This window comes from Argiope bruennichi, chromosome 1 (assembly GCF_947563725.1).
Source record: "Argiope bruennichi chromosome 1, qqArgBrue1.1, whole genome shotgun sequence".
NCBI classification, from domain to species: Eukaryota; Metazoa; Arthropoda; class Arachnida; order Araneae; family Araneidae; genus Argiope; species Argiope bruennichi.
This window is the reverse complement of record NC_079151.1, coordinates 59,750,948-59,773,715: the sequence shown is the minus strand read 5'-3', so window position 1 is coordinate 59,773,715 and position 22,768 is coordinate 59,750,948. Positions and strand designations below refer to the sequence as shown.

The following is a 22,768-nucleotide window of genomic DNA, read 5'->3' as shown; positions in this document are numbered from 1 at the left end:
TGAGGCCAGAAGTTATATTCGTTGTGCTATATGTTTCTCTAATTTTCTGTCATCTCATCTAAAATTTGAAATTAAAGAAATTGAATTCAACTAATTTAGTAACCTCCTTATTCAATTGATGCAAGTTTGCAAAAAAAAAAAAAAAAAATCTAAGATGAATTATTTATTTTTCTTTCTTTACATTTTTTCCCCCTCATCTTAAAATAATTCATCTTAGATGGGTTTTTTTTTTTTTTTTTTTGATGAACTACAGAATATATTGTATGTTTTATACCATATATCAGAATGTTATTCAATAAAATAAAAAAAAACATCGTCTTTTTTCCATAAAAGAAAGCAAAGTATTAAGCTAAAATAGCAATACTATAAAAAGTTGGAATTTTTTTTACAAAAATTCACAACTTAGTTTTGAAATTAAACGTTATCTGTAATCGCCACAATATTCAAAACTTTATTAAAAGCATGCAGAAATAAATTTTTAAAAAAATCGACATATTATGTATTTTTTAGATTCAATCTTCTGTTCCATTATCTTTATTAATAATTCCCCGTTTTGTTATAAAACATGCCTTGAACTCACTGCTGGTGGTTTCTTCATATAATGCTTAATCACTGCGTACTGGTGGGGGTTAGCACGCTTGACTGATTTTCCTTTGTGTTGTATGAGGGTATCTCCCCTAAAAATTCTACGGTTCAGTAATCTATCGAACGCTTTATTTATTTACTTTTTTAGAGAATTTTAGAAACCATTTTAGTTTTTAGGTTGAATAAAAATCATGATTTCCTTTCCTTACTTTCGAAAATAGATATTAATTATAAAATATTAATACATAGCGTATGCACCTTTTATATGTTCATAATTATTTTTTTGTTGAAATTAAAAGTAGCTTACTTCTGTTTGGGTTTACCCCACCCTCTCTTGAAAAAGAAAATATGTTCTTTTTGACTGCGATTTGGTTTTCTATGTTTATTAATTTGAAAGTATGGTTTAGTTAATGCGATTGAAGTAGGTGATTAGTTCAAAAAGTTGATTTCTTTTTATTGCAAATTTGTTTCTATGTTTGCTTTTTGGGAAGTTACTTTAATTTTTGTATTTGCTTAGTAAATGCTTTAATGCTATTTTATTTTTTAAATTGCTATTTCCTAAAATTCTAAATTTTGGCAGAGTTTTCTTACAAAAATCTTCGTAAATTAAAATCCAATACATATTTTTTTATTAAATTTGGTATAAAAAAATTTTTAATGCATTTTGCTAATGAACTGAAGAATGAGCGATTAGTTCATTGATAAATATTTGATAGTTGTTTTAATGTTCCATAATGCGGAAAACAAATTTAAAATTTCATATTATTTATCAGTCGAATTTCACTATTTAAAGATTGAATTGATTCAGCGACTAGATAATATATTTCTGGAGCTATCTGAAAGATTTTAAATAAATCATTTGATGAACTTTTAAAGTAAAGGAATTCTGCTTTATGCGTCTTTTTAAGCCCCAATGTAAACAATTATTTTACGGCGTTTTGGAAATGTTCTCCCCAAATGTAGTCTCATGTATTAATCGGTTATTAGTAATAATAACAGGTAAAAGTAAATAAAGGATTTATTATACTGATCCGTTATTATTAATATCTAACCACCTTTGGCGATCAGTTGGTTCATCGGGATTTATGGTTGCTAAAAATTTGAATTATTTCTTTAGTAGAATATTTTTACATTTCATATTTCAATAAACATAACTTCCAGCATTAAATGCCACAAACTCATTTTTCTACTGTTATGTTTTCAGAAGTCATTCCGAAAAGGCACCAAAATTTCACTCACAATTTTTAATTAATTAAAATTAAAATTTCAAAAATGTTGCTCCAAATGTGCATATTTTTGTCCTCCAAAATATACATGTATCAAATTAGGTAGCTTTTGGTCAACACAGACACATCCTTATTTATTATTAGGATAGATAACTGATTAATTATATTGACTGAAACGTGTGCGTGTTACGGTAAATGTAATTATCTGGTGATTATGTATGATTATAGTGATTATTCATAATCACTGCCGTAACATAAATATATTATGATAAAGCAAGCGAACTATTTTTCTGGTGGATGAATATGTTGAACATGTTTTCCGCTCACACTAGCCAATTCCTTCCACGATTCTTCTATCATGTATTTGTGCATGATAGTAAAATTCTAAAAATGCTTTATCATCTTCTTAGTCTTTCTGTATGTAATAAATGTGTTGACTCTAAAAGCAATTCCTAATTTATTTATTTTTTAAGTTAACAATATTTTATTAGAACTTTTAAAAGAATCGCTCCACTTATTCAAAACATATATATTCTGTCCTATACACATACATCTTACGATTCAGAAATATGCCGTATGCATGATTTTAGGTAATCCTCTTTCAGCAATCTATGAAATTATGATGACATTTTTTTAATATGAAAAACATGTCTTAAATTAGAAGATTTTTGATTGTTTGTTCAAGAAAGTACTTGAAAAGTTGTTTATTCTAAAATTTCTTTAACCCCTTTTTCAAAAATTTACTACAGATCTTATAGAATGATTCTTTTATTCATTTACCAATTCATACAATCGTCCATAAAAATATTCTTGCCATAAAAATCTGCACAATGCATCAATTACTATTGAAAATATCACTAAACATTCACTTTTTCCTTCAAGCATACAACACTCGTCATACCCATAGAAGTTAGAAACTCTATACAGTAACTGTCAAATCACCATTGAGATCTCAGAAAATGTGTGAGAACTCCTGGGAAGTTGGTCAGTGGACATAAATAAAATTGTTGGTTGATACGTATATTAAAGCCCAGCTGGATTCTTTATTATCTTCATCTACCTTAGCAGTCTGTGGGCAAACATAGTGAAAGGTTCTTGGTGGGATGCAGTGTGAAGTGTTGAAAGCCAAGGAGAGTGTGTTCCTGACACCTGCATGAGCGATTCTCATCGGGCGGATACTGTGATCGGGGAATTGACCACACGTGCGTCCAACAGGGATACCTCAATTTCGATGAAAGGGTTGAACGCAGGGTGGGGCGGAAGAATACGAACAAGTTAATCGGAGGTGCAAAGTGGTTCATTCAATTCATATTCTTACCACGTCGGAACTAATCCTTCGGACTTGAGTGACAGCTCTTGTGTTACCCGTCATAATGTTTACTTAAAAGACGCGCAGAATTCGAATGCGCTGTGTCGAAATTTTCTTCCGGATAAAAATGTATTTTGGTATTGTGGTTGACGTGGTGACGTTTTTATTCCGCTTCAACAAAGAGTGTAATGTCAGATATCTCTACGTTGTATTTGAACAAAATGCAAGAAGGAATGTGTGTTGTTTTTCATTGCATTATCTAAGATTTATAAAAATCTTATAAAAGTGCGAACTTTTTTGTATGGTGTTCTGAATTTAAGTGTTTGAATTTGAAAGCCTTATTTGACTATCTTTATTGCCCATCTTCTTTTGTATTGAATTCAAACATATTTTTAAATTTTTTTCAAGACATCATGAAATGCAATAGAACATCTCTTGTCTATTAACAATAGTATATCGTCGATGCCGTATAAGAGATTTTTTCAGTTCCGGTACATGTTCCTGGAACTTGTATTTTCAGGTTTTGTGATGCTTTCAATAAAAATCTCAACATTCCAAATCCATATTAATCTAGCTTTTTACTTTATTTTGTTTTAACTTTTTGACTACTACAATTAAATAATTAATTATGAAAATATTACAAATTATTTAAAATTATAACACATACGTGTAATTTTAGATTAGTACGCGTATTATCACAAGAAAGTTGCGCATTTTTTAGTGGAATGACAACACTTTGAATGTCTGCTTATTTAATAAATTTTTGTCGGTATTTTAAAAATTCTGCGTTGACAAAACATTGTTACCAGAAAAAACACCGCTCGGTAAATTTTATGAGAGTAAAATCCTTCTGTTTTCTTCTGTGTTACTTACGACGTTTTCTTCCTTTTTGTCATCTTTCTTTTTTCCAGTAAATGTTCGATTATTTCGTCATATACACCTAAATCCTTTAAATCCCTATCTTCAAAAGTGTCATTGTTTTTACATTAGGCATCGAATGTGAGCTTTTCGACTTGCTATGAAATATTTTTCTGTGATTTTCGGAGATGATGAACAACGTTGATTGATGTTTCGGAAAAGAATTAGGCATAATTAGACTGTACATATTTACGCTAAAACATAAATTTCAGCGTTTTCGGAATCGAATTTTATCATTTTTGAGAGATTAATTTTGTTGTAAAGTTTCTACAAAAATTTTAATGTTTCTTACACTTTTTGTATAAATTTATTTTATTGTTCAGTTAATCAGACTTTTTTTAGTTCAGTTCTCCCCTCCCTAACTGTGTCATATAAACGTGATCGTTTTTCACATTTAAATATCTTCAATGATAAATACTTTAAAAAAATTTTAATAACTCAGTTGACTGGAAATGAACCAGAATGAGGCGCACATTTCATGTAACTGTTGGTCATGGTTTTCGGAGACATATATTTTCTATTATATAAATTGAGCAATTAAGTTGCAATTAAATACTGCTTTTGAAAAGCAATTCTAACATTTTTGCATAAAATGGTATCATTTATTTTTTTCTTTTTGTTTTTATTTATGATATGAAAGTTTTTCTTTCCCTTTGTAATTTGGTTGCTAAAGTATCGATTCTACCTATTTTAAAAAATATGTTACTTTCGGAAATTTTTTCTAATAGCATCTGCTAATTTCGTTTCGTTTCAGAACTTTCTTTTTCACATCTTTTAGAAAATGGAAGTGAATCCCCCCCTCCTTATATTTATTTATTTTTTTATTTAAAAGTTTATGTTGCTAATGTACTATGTGAGCAAAAATTTTAATTTAAATCTGCCTCCATTCCTTATATAATATATTTTATTAGCTGTTACGTCTTTCTTTGGTTAGAGCGGGTTTTCTAAAAGTTATCTTTTATTTTGGTAGATAAAATTACGGAATTTTTCGACTTTCACAATAATAATAATAATAATTTTCTCTTTTAAAGATAGTTAAAAATCGTTTGCTTTTCACCTACTCTTATTTATAATTATTCGCTTAATGTGTATTCTTATTTTAGAATTTCTGTCACATTTAATTTTTAGAAAGCTTCCAATCTTTTACTATATTAGCGACAATGTGAATTTTGTATTTTTATGTTATTAATTTTCGGTTCACATTATAAAACCACAATGGTTTTATTATTCTTGTGGGATTTTATTTGTTTTCTGAATTTTCAAAGATTTATTTGTCATATGACAGTGTGAGATCACAGGAAGAAAAATTTATCTTAACATTTTTTTATGTTCAAATACTTTAGTCTCTTAAAAAAGAAGACTAATGCACTTGTGTGTCATACAGAATTTGGAGTATCTGAATTTTTTTTTTTTTTAAAGGGTAAAAAATGACTGAAGACTTAAAAGAAAATTTTTACTACTTTTTTTAATTGTGTCTATTATCTTTAGAGCACCATTTGAATATGATATTATTATATATAAAATTTTCTTAATGTGATAGTTTTTAGGTCGATTATCAAACCATAACTGGATTCTCTAAAAAAAGTTCGTGGGACCCCAAATGTGACCAAAGCATGTGTTACCATATGGGCACTGGAATTGGCGTAGGGGAAGGTTTTTGAGTGTTGATATAGCTTGCCAATACTACGAGCGTATAGATTAGTTGAGAATGTGGAACTTTCGAAATGCTGGGGGAGAGAAGTGCGGAAGGTGGGGATGTTGGACTCCCGATATTTGCCCAGAAGCAGCCACGCAGTGGTGAAGGGGAAGCCGTTCACAATGGAATTAGACAGGATTAAGAGAAAGGATTTGGAACCTTTGTAGTCTTGAAGTGGTGCGTCGGTTGAGGCCGATTATGCACAAAAAACGTATTATGGATTTTGGGATTCGCTGACTGCTGATGTGGCATGAACATGGGAGCGAATATGCTCCGCTCTTGCACTTCGATGTGTCAGCTTTATCACTGGACACTGGTTTAGGGGAGCAGACAAATCCTGCTTTGGGTCATTCTGGTTCTGTCCGTTCCTTTGGCAGAAAAGTATTTGGGTTTTAGCACGGCTCTATTGTCCGTGAAATCCGTTTTCATGAAAGTTGTGTACTTTTGAAAAGTCAAAAATATCTTCCCAGGCTCAGTGTATTCTGTACACATTCCTTTAGCCTTTGTTGATGCAGTTAACAAAGTAATTTAGATATTTGCCAATTATATCAATCAATCTAAAATTTAAAAAAAAAGACGCTATTTTCAAAAAGTGTCGAAAAAATGTTAGTTAAGTAATTTTAATCCACTATTTTAAATTTCAATCGACTAACTTAGCCGTTTACATTAGTTGGAGTTATTTGTATTATTTATTAATTCCATTTTTTTCCTTAGTCATGATATATTAAAATATTTTTAGGTTGAGATTGTCTTAAGAGAAGTGATTCCTTTAGCTTATTAGATAAATTTAATTTGATTAGTTAGTTAATTTGTTTAATTAACAACTCAAGGCACATCATAAGGTATGAGATAAGGAACTGAATCATCGAAGTTTTTGTCCTAATTAAAAAAATTTTTATGCCAACCTACATAACATCATACAAAGAGTGGTGAATTTGGTGGGAAGTATATTTCCCATGGCACTAAAAAGTGTTAACTTAATAGCGCAATTAACATATTTAATTTGTAATTTTTTATTTAATTTTTAAACTAGTTTATAACATTAAAAAAATGTTATGTCGAAGAAGATCTCAAAAAAGCTAGTTTTCGAAAATTGATATGGAGTTTTCAAGTTTTTATTGATAAGCGTTATTATCTTCTTTTATACTTTTCCCTTTTTGTATAGATAGTAGTATAATTTTTCTCCCACGCTCAAATTTTCATCAAATGGCTTGCTTAAATTTTTTGAAAATGTTATTAGTTTGTTTTAATTAGTGGGTTTCCTCACTTGAGGATATGCACATAAACGCAGGAAATTGAAAAGAAATGCATTTGACAAAGTAAGAAAAAATCACTTGTTTGTCAGCAAAATATCTAGATTCGCATCGAAACGACATGAGTGCTACACTACATATTTTAATGCTCACCGAAAACCTCTGGCATTTCCTTTCTCTTATTTAAATTCCTCCCAAGACGAGGCTGCCGCGCATTGGAGTGTTACCGAGTCATTTTTGTCTCTTTTAAAAACTGGATATACGTTTAATGCGATGATGCCTGAACTGAACAGATGTTCATTCAATGTTTTTGATGCGCCCTCTCCCTCTGAGAACCTGTCGGGGGTCCCAGTGACCAGCCACCGCGAAACTATCCCGGTGCGAGAATGGACCTTTGAGGTTGGGAACAGTTGGGTTGTGCGGCCCTGCGATGTCGAGGGCCCTCGAAGCGGTCCCTACCCCATTCACATGTATGATTCAGTCGTTTGGGGCCCTCACTTGAGCTGCAAGCTGCGAGTTCTCGAGTGGATATTACCATGGAAACGGACGCCATTGTTGTTTGCCGCTGCCTCATGTCTGATTTATCACGAGAGAATTTTCTTATATGTGGACGCTTTTGTCAACTCTGCTACTCTGGTTTTTTTTTTATATACATGCGTATCTCTCTCCCTTTTCTTTTCTTTTTTATTTCACATGTATGGATGCTTTTTCTACTTTTAAATCTCGCCCTCCCTTGTCATTCTGCTCTTTTCTGTCCATTGTCTTGTTTTGTTTAACCCTATTTGCGTTTGGGCCACTGCAGTTGGCGCGAAGCATAGTTCGGGAACACTCAACTTCCGCGCGTTCTTCATTGAATCAACCCTGGATCTCAAGAGTTTTCGTCTTTCTGTTATTCAACGATTTGATTATATTTTTTCCCTCTCCCCTTGCATTTTATAGATTGAACTTTTTTTAACATTTTTTGCTCCCCTCGGCATTATTATTTTCTCCCAATCACTCCCAGGACCAAGTACTTAGAAGTGCGACCTAAGTGCACCTAAGGTCGAGCCGTTTCACGATGGTCTCGAGTTATCGTAAACAAGCTGTTGAGTTTGCGTAATTATAAACTTGTGAACTGGAGAGGAAAAAAAAAAATAAATGCTGCGAAATGCTCTGGAAAAAAGTAGTTTTGAAGTATTCGGCACTTTTTTTTAACAAGTGCCACTATACAAGTGTGATTTTTACAGTTGTGGTACGAACATAATGTTTTGAAACATCACTTGTATTATGTACTGATTGATTGCATTAAATAATTCGCCTATTGAAAAGCGTATAAATATTATTCTGTATAAGCTTGTTCTTTATAATGCTCTTTTCATTTGTAATTTATTAAAATTATGTTTCGCTTTTTTTTTTTTTTTTTTTTTTTGATGAAGTATAATTTTTTAAAATTTTCTGAAGAGATTTATTTTTAGTTATAAGAGAAATTTCTATTATAGTGTCACAATTTTAATATAATGTTATTTTCATTGTGTCTACTTCGCTTAAATTCTAAATTTCGCTAACCAATTTTAAATTTATTGAAGAACGCCAATTTGTGTTCATTATTATTTTATGTAAAGATCTTATTGAAACCCAATTGCATTTTCTAAATTGATTTTAAAGTGATATACCCTCCCCCCCCCTTCCTCCTTATAAAATTAGAGATTTTCTTTAATCGTGGTATTTGTTATCATAGCGAACAGAATGTTTGATGGCTTCATTTTTTCTTTCATAATAAGTAGCAAATGGCATTAGAAGCATATATATATGTCATGCCCAGAACTTATTATTTAAACGGATATAATATCTGTTTATATTTCTTTTAAAATTTTTTTAAAGCCATTGAACTGATTTTAAAAAAACTTTTAATTTGAATTTATTACCTTCAAATTAAAGTTCAACTAATTTTATTTCCTTTTATATCGTATGCGCATCAAGTAATAATAAGTAATTATTATTAAAGGAAGCAATATATCGATAATATGGATTGATATGAATTTTATTTTAGTGTGCGATTTTAAGAAGGAATTGAGATGTTAAAAACCTATGTTCATTGTTAGATATGTCATTATGTTGGTATAGATTTATTTCTTTATTGAAAGTTGCAAATAAGCAAAAAGATGAAAGGAATTAAGAACACTATTCTATGTTAGAAAATAACAATATAAAATGATTTAATACTTTTGGAAATTTGTTCATTTGATTTTTTCCATTATGGATCCAGATGTAAGTCGTTTCCTTTCCTTTGGTATTAAATCTAGCATTCCGATTTTTTGCTGTTTTAAAATCATTTCACATGCTTTTGCAGTCATATGAAAAAACTGCTCATGTCATCTAACTGCGTATTATCTTTGCTCTGTGCTGTGATGCCTTGTCCTTTTCTTCTTCCTACAAAATGCGCTGGGTACCAAAAAAATTATGGCTTGGCACATTAAACATGTATTTTCTTGAGAATGAATTATCTTTTATTTTTATATTAAATCTGCAAAGATATTGAAAAAAATATGAGAAAGAAGTATTTAGCAGATATTTATAGTTGCAAATTTTATTTTTATTTTATTATATTCAGCGAATGACTATCAGTGCATTTTAAATCTTTGCAAAATACTTGTTGCTTCTGATTTTGAATTGTCATTTTTAAACTCATTCCATTGTTCTCCTGATTCTAAAAACATCGCAATTATGATTTCGTGGAAGCTCTTTACAAATGACTCTTTTTAATATGATCCTTTTGTAAATATGTGACTTTATAAAAAGTAAGTTCTTTCGGATTTGATAAGTTTTAAATGCATCCGTTCTTCCGAGAATCTACTTTGAGCCTTAAAACTAATAATAAATATTTTAAAAACATACTCCAAGAGGAGCTTCTGTCAGTAGGGCTCTAGTTAGTTAAATAAAAAAAAGAACCCAGCTCGGCTTTAAATTTCTCATCTTGTGAATCAAACGTAAGAATAACTCTCTCCGTCTTAAAAAGTAGGCTTCAGATTATAGATCCTCGATTGCTCTAGTTTTCCAATCCATAACTCTTGCGTCTCCTATACCTTCCTCTCACTTAAAAAGGCACTTAAATTTTAAAACGCATTTTTGCGAAGCGATGCATTTTTTTTATTTCTATTTTCTTTTATTTTTTTCTAACGACGGCTCAATTTTATCGGAAAGAAGGAATAAAGGAAAGGGGCAGGGGGAAAAAAAGTAAGCAACTATAGAAGACATAGGAGGAGAAAAAGCAATCTGCTTTTAAAAGATTATTTGTTCCAAAAGCCCCCTTTCCTTTCCTGATATTGCTTTTGCGGCGAATCCATTTTCCCGAATTTCGGGCGTTCGCTTTTGTTGATCTTTGTGCCGCGTGCGCTCGTGACAAAAGGAAGAGCCCCATTTTTTTTATATTTTTTCCCTCATCCTTCGTTCCTTTTTTTATTATTTATTTATAACGTCTATACTGTTGTTATTAGTATTATTATTTGGTTTTTTATTTTTTTATTTATTTAACGTTATTCTCTTCCTCGTATGTGTGTGTGTATGTATTGTGTTCCTTTTATCCTGTGCCGGGGCGCAACAATCGTTTCATATCGATTTCGATTGCGGGCGGATCGTCGCGAATAATATCCCTTCCTGTAACCATCGGATTTCGAAATTTCTGGAGCTCGGGATCCATTGTGCGCAACAGGAAATGAGATATTGTATGTTCTCTCCGGGATTGGCGGGAAAGGGAAAAGGAGGGAGGAACGAAGGAGGAAGCGTTTACTACCTCTTATTTAAGCATTCCACGCTGAAGGGCGCGGGTGCGAGAAAAAGAGGCATGAGTCGGAGATCGACAGCGTTCTCTTTGTCCATGTGAAGGGAATATCTTTTCTTACACCTCCACAAAAATTAGTTATTGAATTCTTTATAAGAAGGCAGGAGTGGTTTAAGTGAAGAATGGGATATGGAATTTTAGAATGGAATTTTTTTGTGTGTGTGTTTATGTGTTTAATAAATAGTATAATACGCTCTTAATTAACCAATTTGAAAAAAAATCATCTATTTATTGTCTTGGGTCGTTTTAAAAGTAAGAAAGATATGTTTAATAAAGTAGAAGATTATTTAACCCTTTGCACGCGGAAAACTAATTCGATGCAAAATTATTCACCTAATATAAGGGCTTGTTTATTGTCAAGAAAAATAAATATACATAATTGTTTCAAGTTGAATTTCTCCGAAAAGTTGATATACATCTTTTTACCATTCTGTAGGTATTTTTAACAATCTGAATTGAAAAATAAATAACTAAAACGTCAGAATGATGCACCGTCTTGAATGGTGACCATAAGTCACCCCTCGAGTGCAAATTGGTTAGCTGCTAATTCCTTGGTCATAATAAGAAGACGACTAAAAAATAAAGCAACATAAGACATTAAACAAGTCTAAGTTATACGATTTTAACACATACGCATTTCAGTGACGTAGTGGTTGGAAGATGTAAGGGGATTATAGATATATTAAGCACCAATCTTAGGAAACTCCATTGAGATAAAAATAAGGCCCAAATATGATGATGGGGAAAAAAAGCATATTATGCCCCTGGCGCCAATCATTCATATTCATTCTAAGCACCTGCTCATAACTTGAGAGAGGAACGAAAAATTCTCATTATGTCGCGGGTGCCGCTTATTTTCGTTACGCCATTGGTGTAATTATTACTACTATTTTATGGCGTTCTGTTTCTCTGTGCTTTGCTTTATGCATTTTTTTCCCTTCACAGCAAATGCATGGATTGTCTAAGGTAGAACTGCCTATTCTCTAGATAAGAGAATACATATGATTATCTTATATAAATATCACTATTCTAAGCTATTATGTGTTGTATTCTGTTATTTTATTTTCTAAATAATGCGTTAAAAGAAATGTAAAATTGGATTTCCAAATCCCTTAACAGTTTCCAGCCATTTTCTTGCTTGAATATTTTGTAGGAGTCATAAAACTACTTAGATTTATGAAAGTAAAAATCACAAATCTGAACAGATATAATTTAATTTTGTTTTATTTTTAATTGAAATTTTAATTTGCATTATACTGTTATTGTATAAATCAAATTTTAAATTATTCTGCTTTAAGTCTTCCCTATTATTAAAACAAGTTTTTTTTATTTTTTAAGATTCCAAATAATAGAGAGAATTTCTGTTATCTTGCAAATTAAAATTTATCTTAAAAAATATATACAGGTAGTTAATTTCGAAATTAGTTAATTAGTGCCCCATTAGTTAATTTCGAAACCGTTAAAGATATGCATATATTTTTAATTGGGAAGTGCTTTAAATGATATTTTATGTTGTTTGAATCAATAAAACAATGCTGAAAATTATGACGCCTGAACTTTTATACAGTACCCCAGTCTTATTAATCGTATATAGTAAAATTGATATAAATATTATTAGTCGTGTGTCAAGTCGTATTATTTTGACATACCAAAGTTTTAAATAAAAGTAGCTCCATTTTTCTGCAACTATAACTGATGGAGTTATGAAATTTTGAATTTTATTGTTTTAAACCTATTAACGACTGTCTCGAAAAAACACCACCATTTGCTGTAGATATTTGTCGAGGGGATGATTAAAATTTTCACTTAAAATAGTGATACTTTTAGCTCCATAATTGAATTAATTTCAATTATATAAAACTGGATGTTTCTTTTCCCTAAAATGTTGGCATATCAAGATTATTTTACTATTAACAGTTTAATCACATTTACAGTGGCCTCCTATATTATAAAATTTCAAACATTAAATATGTTCTTCGAAATCATTAAGTGATAAGCTGTTGTGCCAGTGGGAATCCTTACTAGTAAATATCGTGACTGTTTATGCTTAGTTTTTATTGGTTTATTTATTTATTTTTATTTAAATCATAGGCCTTATTAATCTTAATAAAAGTTGCATGTTTTGAGAAATTTCAAAATGTATTATGTATTTATTTAATATTAATTATCTTGGAGTGTGATAAAATTTATCCTCAAAGTAGTCATTAGAAATCAAAAAAAAAAAAAAAATGTGCGGCATTTGTTTCTAATAACGATGCTTTATCTCTATAGAATCGAATATTGAAATGGTTTTTGCTAAGCATTTAGAAGTATTATTTGTGATATAAAAGTTTTTCTTCTTTTTTTTCTGATATAACAGAGAATTTTCATTATCTTCCTATTTATATGTCAAAAATTTCAAACTTTTTGTTCATTTTTTTCATTTAAGTATTTGCATTAATTATTAATGGGTAATTTATGTCAACTATTAATATCTTCCATTAAGTTTTTGCCTTTGCAAAACAGCATTTCAAAGCAGGTATGCTTTTGTTTCGCATTCTTATTATATCATTCTGTTCTTATATCTTTCTGCTAATAGATTTATTTCCTTACCACATTATAAAAAAAATTAAAGTAAAAATATAAAAGTATCATAATCTAATTGCCTTGATCAATGAGAGAGTTATAGATTAATGGATAACTTTTAATTTGATTTTATGTTCTGGAATATTTCTAAGAAAAATTATTTTTACTGAATTCTAAAAATTAGCTCTTTGTTCTCATGAATAAAGTGGATACAACTTATATTACATTTGCTTTATCGAAATAATTCAGTCTTAAAAATAAAATGAGTTGCTTAGAATGTTAACTTTATTATAATAAGACAGGTTAATAGCCCTATAAAAGAGGTTAAAAAATTGAATTTCGTGGATAATTTTTTTAATGTGAAATTGGATAAAAAAAAATTATAGAACAATTTGGACTTAATAGTAAAAGTATAGTAATTTTATGTAATAAGAGTTCTTATTTTGATAATTTGTTTATAAATTGTAAATTGCTTTTTTTTTCAACTTTATTTTCTTATTTTAAATTCTCTTAAGAAAATTTTGGAAATAAATTTAATTATAAAATTTAATAAACTTGTATTTACAGTTTCATTCAACTTTATTCTACCATGTTTTGTGTGCATGTGCATTATATTTCAACTTAACTAAACTATTTGTGAAAATATTACTACTATTACTTGATTTCTTTGAGTAAGAGTTCGAACTCGATAGCTAAATCGTACTTCTTTATACTGAAATCCCATGCTCTCCATAAATTTGCTCCTCTAAATTCTAAGTAATAAAACGTTAAAATTCGTAACTCGCATTTTTTTTTTATTATTATTTTACAAATGGAATAGTAAAATTCAATTTTCAATGAGTATGATTGCTCATAACTGTACCCGAACCGCGAAGGATAAATCATAAATCATAGCAACAAAAAAATAGCAAAATGTTCGTAAAAAAAAAAAATCCACCTCCCGCCTTATCCTTCTTTTCCCTAAGCAAGATTAAAAACCTCCCTTTGGTACTAGAGGCAGCGATCGAATGAAGCCCCGGTGCTCTCTGCGCCCCTGTGTTTATGGCTGCCTTGTACCGGACGCAACGCGGCCGCCCAACTTGTTTACCTAGCACTCAAAGGTACGGGCTTTCCTGCGAACCCCACACTGAATATCAAGTTAGCTGGTTCCTCTTTCTGACTATTTTCCTTTATTTCCTGGCATTCCGTTCGTTCATATTTTTCTCGCTTACATTTTTTTCCCCCTTCCAACTCCATATACTTGCTATTTCCATTTTAATTACACCGCAGTATAAATAATTTATGTCGTGTTTTATTTATTGAGAGTTATTTTGCCTTTTTAAAAATTTAAAAATAGCAATAAAATGCTCCTTAATTTTGTTAAAAGTATTTTTAAAAACTCAGTTCGTGTATATGCTTTCTTGTTTTATACCTAACGCTTTAAGTCCCCGTTTGTCTTTAAATTCCTTATTGAAATTATATTGTTGCACTAAAAAATAATAATATTAACACTCATAATTTACTAAATATTTCCATAAATTTCTATATTTTTCCACCGTATGAAATCTAGCAACATTTGATTTTAATATATTTGTGTAGTTTTTATGAAGAAATTAAAAATGTGTTCAAATTAATTCTCGTAAATTTAAAATACACAGTAACCAAATTTACTTACCCTTTGTTAGTAAAAGGAACTTTTTTTTTTCTTTTTCAAAACCAAGAGAATTTCATTTTTAAAAAAGCATTTTCTTTGCAAACGTGAAGAAAACCAGACTTAAGTTAATTTTGATTGGCGGAAGGAAAATAATAGTGAAAAAAAATTAACATCTATTGTTTGCTAACTGATTCCAAAACCCTCCGCACTTTTGCGCATGCTTTTGCAATTCATCAAAATAGGGGCGAGAGGATGATAAAAGGAGAAGTTTACATTTAAAAATAATTTCCGGAAATATGCACATATCCTTCCGCATGTCACTTTTTTTTTTTTTTAAGATTATTTTATTTAACCTGCGTCTCTTGAGTTGAAGGCATATTTATGTTGATTTATTTGTGTTTTTTTTATCATGTTGCTTAAATATTCATGAAAAGAATATTTGTTTTATTCTTGTCCATTAAATAAGCAGCTGCTTTCTCCTATCCTACTTTTCCGTTTAAAGAAAATCTCCCGAGTTTGTGACCTTAACGGATTACCATTCTGTTCTATATCCCAGACGGGTCAAGCGTGATCCCCAAATGAGATTCGAAATATTAGCATCTGTGGATGCAACTACTGTCTGTCCTCTCCTTGTCAATAACTATTTTTTTTTATCCACCCCCACACTGTCCTATTCTGTTACGAAATGGGGGAAACTATTTATGTAGGAAATTGCCGTTGCTATTATTCCTGTCTGTTGTCTGGATACGACATTTTTTTTTACTCCCTTCCGTTATCTATTTCCAGTTCCAGAATATTTAGGGTTTTTTTTTATTGATCTGGAATAATCACATCTGTCGAGAGATGAATGAATTGTCTTTATTATTTTTGAAAGATATTTCTTGTAGAGAAACTAAAGTAATAATATTTACGAAATTAGTTAAAACATGATTATTGCAATATCAAATCTTTAAGCATTTGATTTATATAGTACTATGGTATCGCAAATTGCGCCTCGCAACAAACGTGTAATTAATTTATTATTTTTCAGTTGTCATGATGTACTTGAATTATAGTGAAAGTATGTGTGAAGAATGAATCAGTTTTATGCATTTTTTCTAACTGCTAATTTACATAATACATAACATAAATAGCTAATACGCTAATTTGATAATATTTTGAAATGGATTCGTATTTGAATCTCGGTCATTTCGAGGTAATTAGTTAATATAATTGGTAATTTCATGTTTGTTGACGGATATACAAGTTTTGGCCATTAGGAGTTCCGAAAAACTAAATTTTATCATATGTATGTGTGTGTGTGTGTATTAATAAATAAATTAATTAATATTTTAATAGGATCTATTAAACTTAATATATTAATAGGTCGAATTGACTCATGAGGAAATATTTTTTTTGTTATTACTGCATTTATTTCAAATTGCTCCTCTTCTTGTAAAGTTGATTCTTTTCAATGTAAACCTCCAACAGAATGATGTTACATTCTAAACTGTTTGAAATATCTGTTGCATATAAATAAAACAGCCTCATTTTGCTCACAAATTCTTCCATTTCTTAAAAATTGGAAGAATTCGTGAGCGGTTGAGTTGATAAAGATAGTTTAAATTGTATAAAATTTTCATCTACAATTACTTTAAAAACTATCCTACATAATGTGATAGAGTGACGCAGATATTTATCACTGTTTGTTTCGATTTTATAAGGAAATACAAACATTGAATTTACGAAATTTATTTATGTTATGATAATTCATAAAACAATTTCATTATATTCTCACATAGTTTCGTATGAGCAACTTAATTGTTATTGTACTCTAAAATTGAAAATGAAATTATCGAAATTCTCCTATATAACACCTTTAATGAAGCTTTTAATTCAAAGTCTTAAATAATTACCTGTATTGGAAGTAGGAAAGATGAATTACTTGTCTTTATTTTGAATTTTTCATCGCTTTAATCAGGTCAGAAACGAATTATAAGTCTCTAAAACAGATGAAACAAAATTAGAATTCTTTGTAGAATAATATTAATTTTCTTTTTATTATTTGTTGCAGATTCTCGCAACAGATGGGGTGATTCCAGGCGTCCAAGTCAAAATCCTGCTTATGGACCACCTAGCCAACAGTCCTTTGTGTAAGTAGAATTGTTTTTGAATTTCCGTTCATTAAACTTGTGTAATCTATGCCTAAACAGCACTTTCATTGAATCCAAACTGTTACAGTACTTGTACTGTTCCTAGTTGTTTTTCCTTTGTTCCAGGTTTCTGAAAAATTTTCTTTTGTGAATAATAGCAACTAAGATGGCTGTTGGCTTTACTTTCTTTTTTTTTGTTATTATTTCATACTATGTAAATTACATTGTTAGGTTTTGCCATTATTATTTAAATTTTAATAAATTAAGAGTAATTGAAGCAACATTTAATGCTGCTATTGAAAATATTGTTTTAAAATTAATTACTTTTTTAAATTTAACTTATTATATTTGGAATTATAAATATTTCAGTTTGTATACTTTTATAACTTAAAATGCTTGATTTTCTATGAGCAAAATGAATTCTCAAATTATTGTACTCTTAATAACTACATGATTAATATGAAAATCAATTATAAGCCATGGAAAGTTGAAAGTGTCGTTCATGCCTTTACTTCTTATTCAACCTATTTAAATGTTTTCATTATTAAAAAAGATTCAATAGTCATGAATTCATTTACACTTTTTTTCTGTATGAAGAAAAAGATTTTCTATTTTTGGAATGAATTTTTTTTTTAATTATAATTAATTTATGGGATGAAATGGAATAATTATCCAAAAACAAGCTCAATGAATGAAATTCGGCTCATTAGTTTTATTTTAACATATTGAATGTAAAATACTATGATTGCTGCCTGTATAGTTGTGGTGTACATTGGCAGGCTATGTTTTAAATTAATATTCTAAATCTTCATATTTTGTTTTTCTTTGGCTATGATAATATAATGCCATATTTGAATAACAGTTGTTATTCTAACCCTTGGAAAATGCAGTTTTTTTACATTACCTACTCAATTATACAAATAGTTAATAAATCTGAAATTATTTTTTAAAACATTTCGAATAAATTCTTTTGTTCTGACATTTTTTTGAGTTTTATGCTTTTGAAAATTTAAGAATGTATGTTGTATACTTACAGACCACCTCCACCTGTTGGTGGCGCTGGTGGATATTGGGGACCAATGGGTTCAGATGGTTACAACAGTAGTAGAGGTGGATACAGGGGTCCTATGCAGGGAGTTTCCCAAAACCCTCCTTCCAGGCATCCTCCATCTTCCAGGTATCAAGACAGAAATCAACCAAGGGACTCTAGAAGGGTGAGTTGTGTTTATCCCAACTTACGACAAGGAGTAAAAGTCAGTTTAGACAATTGCTGGTATTATGGAATGAGGAAACATTGAAATATTTTGAATAGCATTGCTTATTACTTACTTTTTTTTAATGCAATTTATGTTCTTTGGAAGAAGTAATAGGCAATAATAAACGATGTTAACCCATAGCTGGAGACATGCATTTCCTCACAAGACCAGAGACATGGAGTCAAAATGACTACATTGTTATTTTTCTGTTTTGTCTTTTGTAAACAGCATTGGAATTTATTTTGGAAACACAATATATTCTAGAAATCATATAGTTACCAAAAATATTAGATGCTATAATATGAAATGTTGGAAAGATGTTAGAAAATCCTAGACAATCTTTTAATGAGTATTTCTTTCGTTTAGATATTACGGAATTACACTAATGTTAATAACTGTTAAAATTTAACAAGCAAAAATAAAGAATGCAATATTTTAAAATATTTTTTAAAGAATATTTCTTTATTCTTTTTGCATTATTCAGATTAGAAGCAGTTTCAGTGATATGGAGTCAGTGAGTCAATAAATACCAACGGAACTTTGAAAAAGAATAACTCGGTTATATGCATGCATTCATACTTAGACTTTTGCCACTATACTCCTGAAAGAACGACTTGTAGGTATTGAGGAGATGATTGTATTCAAGGACAAATTGCCACGTGATAATCAGAGCTTTGACGCCCATCTCCAGTTATGGGTAAAATCAGTAGATGTTATCAAACGAAAATGAAATAGGTATGCTTTATACCTTTCATTTTTCTAATGCACCAGTGCTTCTCAGATTTGGGGGAAAAATATTGAGTAAAGAAAATTATGATTTCATTTTCTTTGCCATTACTTTTAAAATTCCACTGCATTTATTAATATACAATTATATTCAATGATCATTGTTCTATGTGTAATTTATATATTAGTTGAATAAATACATGGTGATAGGTAAAGTTCTTTTAAGCCTTTAAATTGAAAACGGCGTCTCGTATAGCCTGGGAAATAACGTTTACCTATAGTAAAGTCATTATGCTGAATTTATTTAGACATGTTACAACGAATCAAATGGCGGAATAAGGAAATTACAGAAAAATATAGGATATCGGCTGAAAAATCCACGCTCTACCATAATAAAAGCACACACACAAAAAGTTTTATGGAGTTATCTGTAAAATTGGGAAGATATTTGCAATTATAAAATTAAAATGAAATAAACTTTTTTTAACCTTTTTTTTTTTAAATTGAAAACTGTCCCCTCTGGTATTTTAATATTATCATACAGTTTTTCCGAATTAAACAATGGTATAGTGAAGTTTAAATAATGATTGAAAAAATAACTGCAAAAACGCACTCGAAGGGAGGGCGATTTGAAGTTATAAAAAAAGTGTTTACTTTTTACGCAGGCGCTTATTTTTCTTTGTTTTGTCTAATCTTTCAAAGAACTGTGTTGATCATAAAGAAGGAAGTGATGCTGATTGCTGATTCATTTGCATTAGTGAGTCCAAAGGTTGAAAAAAAGTTTATCCAACGATAGTATATAGTTTGCATGGTGAAAAAATGTCGATTTCATTGATTTAATTCCTCCATCCCCCCCCCCCTTCTATTACTTGCATCGGTATACAAAAAAAGGGGGGGGTCTTTTTTAGGGTTAATTTTATGCTTTGGCGGGAAATAGGCTTGTAAAGTTGGTTCAGCTGTGATTTAAACTCATTGTTGCACTTTAGTTCCGCGGTTACTTCTTTGCAGAATATTTATTGTATTTTAATTTATAAATTATTTAAACATTTTTACTGCTTGTAAGTTTTGTGCAAAGGTTTTTTCTCCCAATAATATGAGCCAACGTTTATTTGAAATCTAGCAAGATATAATAAATTATTTAAAATTAGTTGAAAGTGGTAAACTTTTCAAAGTTACCTGTGATTCGTTTTTCACTTTTTTCCAAGCTTATAGAGACTAATTAATACCTGTAATGGCCCAATGTTGCCTTTTTGTGCATCTGATATTTATTTGGAAAAATTGCAGTAAAAAAGAAATTTTCTGTAAGAATTATCTGCTTTTCAAGCATGCCTGCCAGAAATTTGTTTTGAAAATACTGGCATACATAATAATTAAGTCTTCGATAAATTATGCGTTAGTAAGAAGTGTTATATATATTGGCCCAGTATATATGGCAGAGAAAACTAGTAATTGTGAAAACAAAATGAAACGAGTTCTTTTGCATCAGAAAAGACAAATAGAGGAAAATGAATGTGATGCTATTCTAATAGAGTATACAGATTTATTGGGAAATGTAATCAAACCATCCTCACTCAATTTCAAGAATTTTAATGTCAGAAAAGTGAGATTGGATGATTTTTTAATCCTTTTTTGAAGGTAATAAATTTACAAAACTGCGGAAGATTTTGAAAGTTATTTTCATTCTTTCTCGTGAACAAACATCTCTTGAAAGAGGATTCATTATCAATAAAAATATTGAGTGAAATATCATATATTTTACAGCGTTTATTCTATGATCATGTAAAATAATATAGTGGAATCCACTTAATAAACATTCAGCATTAGACTGTAATGCAAATAAAATATTTCAAATGTGGATTGAAAGTGCTTGAGTTAGATTTTCATGAGAAACGTGTGGAAAGCCATTTTAAGTAACTCAGCTTCAAAGTGTATAAAAAAACACGCAGTAGTCGCTGGTGATATTCAATGCTTTTTTTTGGGGGGGGGGGGTATCTTAGTGAATTTTATCATAACTTAGTTCCATTATCAAAACTACTATGTTAATGTTGGTCCTTAATTTCTACCACAAAGGTGCTTAAAAAGTACTTATAAACTGCGTTTTTTTAAAGATGAAATTTGACTACTCAACCTTATTCTGATTATGAATTATCTAAATGATAAGAAGATTCTTACAAAGTGACAATAAAATGTTAATGAAAGGTCTTATAAATTAAGGAGATAGATAGAAACTAATATTTAACTTTATAAACGTTCTTTGGTGAATTTAGAATTTAAATTATAAAATGACAGATTCATTCGAAACTCTTTTGTTAATAATTGAATAAAATATTTATTTTTTAATTACTTATTTTGAAAAATTCTTTAATGTTTTCAAATCAACATTTAGCTCTAGAAGACAGAATATCGCAGTTTAACTGCTGACTGCTCTAAGTTGTAGAGATCGCTGAAGACTGAACTGGTGGTTTGCGCTCATAGCAGTTAAAGGGTTAATATAATAATTCAAATAGAGATATAAAATAAGTTTTAAATGTAAAATATATTTATAGTTTTGCAAGAAGTAGTACTCACCAATTTTCAACTTTTATCAAAACATCGAATATTTTGTGCCTTGTCTTTGATTCCCACGCAGAATGACCTAGTGGGTGAAAATACAAATTTATTTCTATTTAATCCTCTGTGTAACTTTAAATTCAGTTTTATCAGATATTTTTATTCTTATTTTTTCCTCTTTCAGAGTTATCCACCATCTGGTCGAGGTGGCGGGTCTTATTCAGCTCATGGAATATATTAAGAAAGCCATCAGAGCTAAATAGTCCAAATTGTGACATCTGATTTTTTTTCCCCTCCCTAATGTTTTTATTCACATCATGACACACAATTGTAAATCTCAGCATATTTTTCCTTTGTATAAGCATCCGGACATTCTTTGTATCGACTGGAAATATTTGAGTCATTGGTCATCATTGATGTATTTATTTAAAAATCAATAACGCTTGGTTTTTTTTTTTTTTTTATTATTATTATTATTTCTGTATTCCTGACATCAGTCTTTCAGATTCGCCAGGATTTTATGAATTAGAAGTGAACCATACAGACGTGTAAGTCAAGGGTTTTCAATAAAAAAAAATGAAATCATACCTGTTTTGTTTATCTCTTCTTTTATATTTTGTGCATAACCATTGAATATCGTCATCAAAAGACAGAATATTTCATGTCAAAGTATGAAAGTTAGGCAATATTTTTAAACATTTGTGTTGCTGCAAAAATAGTCATGACTTAAAAAAAAAAAAGACAGTTTCAGAAAAACGCTTTCTTTGTCACATAACGTCGAAAAGAATAATTTTAAAAAGAATTGCATTGCACTCAAAGCATTTCAATAATGTTCTGCAGCATCTGTTTTATGATGAGTTATTTTATTTAATTTTTACAAATAGCCAGTTTTCATACAATCTGAGCTCTAAATAAGTATTGAAAATATAAAGTACAATAATTTATGTAGAATTTTATTTAAAAAAGAAGATATATATATTTTAGAATCAAAAGAATTGAAAAATCAGAAAATATTATTTCATTTTCCTAATTCACTCAAAAGTGTTGTATCACAAAATTTTAGAGATTTCACAATACGGTTAGATGGTACTAAATAAGATAC

At 29.8% G+C, this 22,768-nt stretch overlaps 1 protein-coding gene across 1 annotated transcript in view; it reads left to right on the top strand.

Annotated features, from left to right (window-relative positions):
- The window catches only part of LOC129968251 (5'-3' exoribonuclease 2-like), an 81,513-nt gene extending 59,279 nt beyond the window's left edge, over positions 1–22,234 (top strand). Inside the window, exons 32-34 of the mRNA XM_056082109.1 lie at positions 17,056–17,134; positions 18,171–18,348; positions 21,851–22,234. Coding sequence (XP_055938084.1) covers positions 17,056–17,134; positions 18,171–18,348; positions 21,851–21,907 — 314 coding nt within the window. The 3' untranslated portion in view covers positions 21,908–22,234. The remainder of the gene's footprint in view (positions 1–17,055; positions 17,135–18,170; positions 18,349–21,850) is intronic.
- The last annotated feature ends 534 nt before the right edge of the window (positions 22,235–22,768 follow it).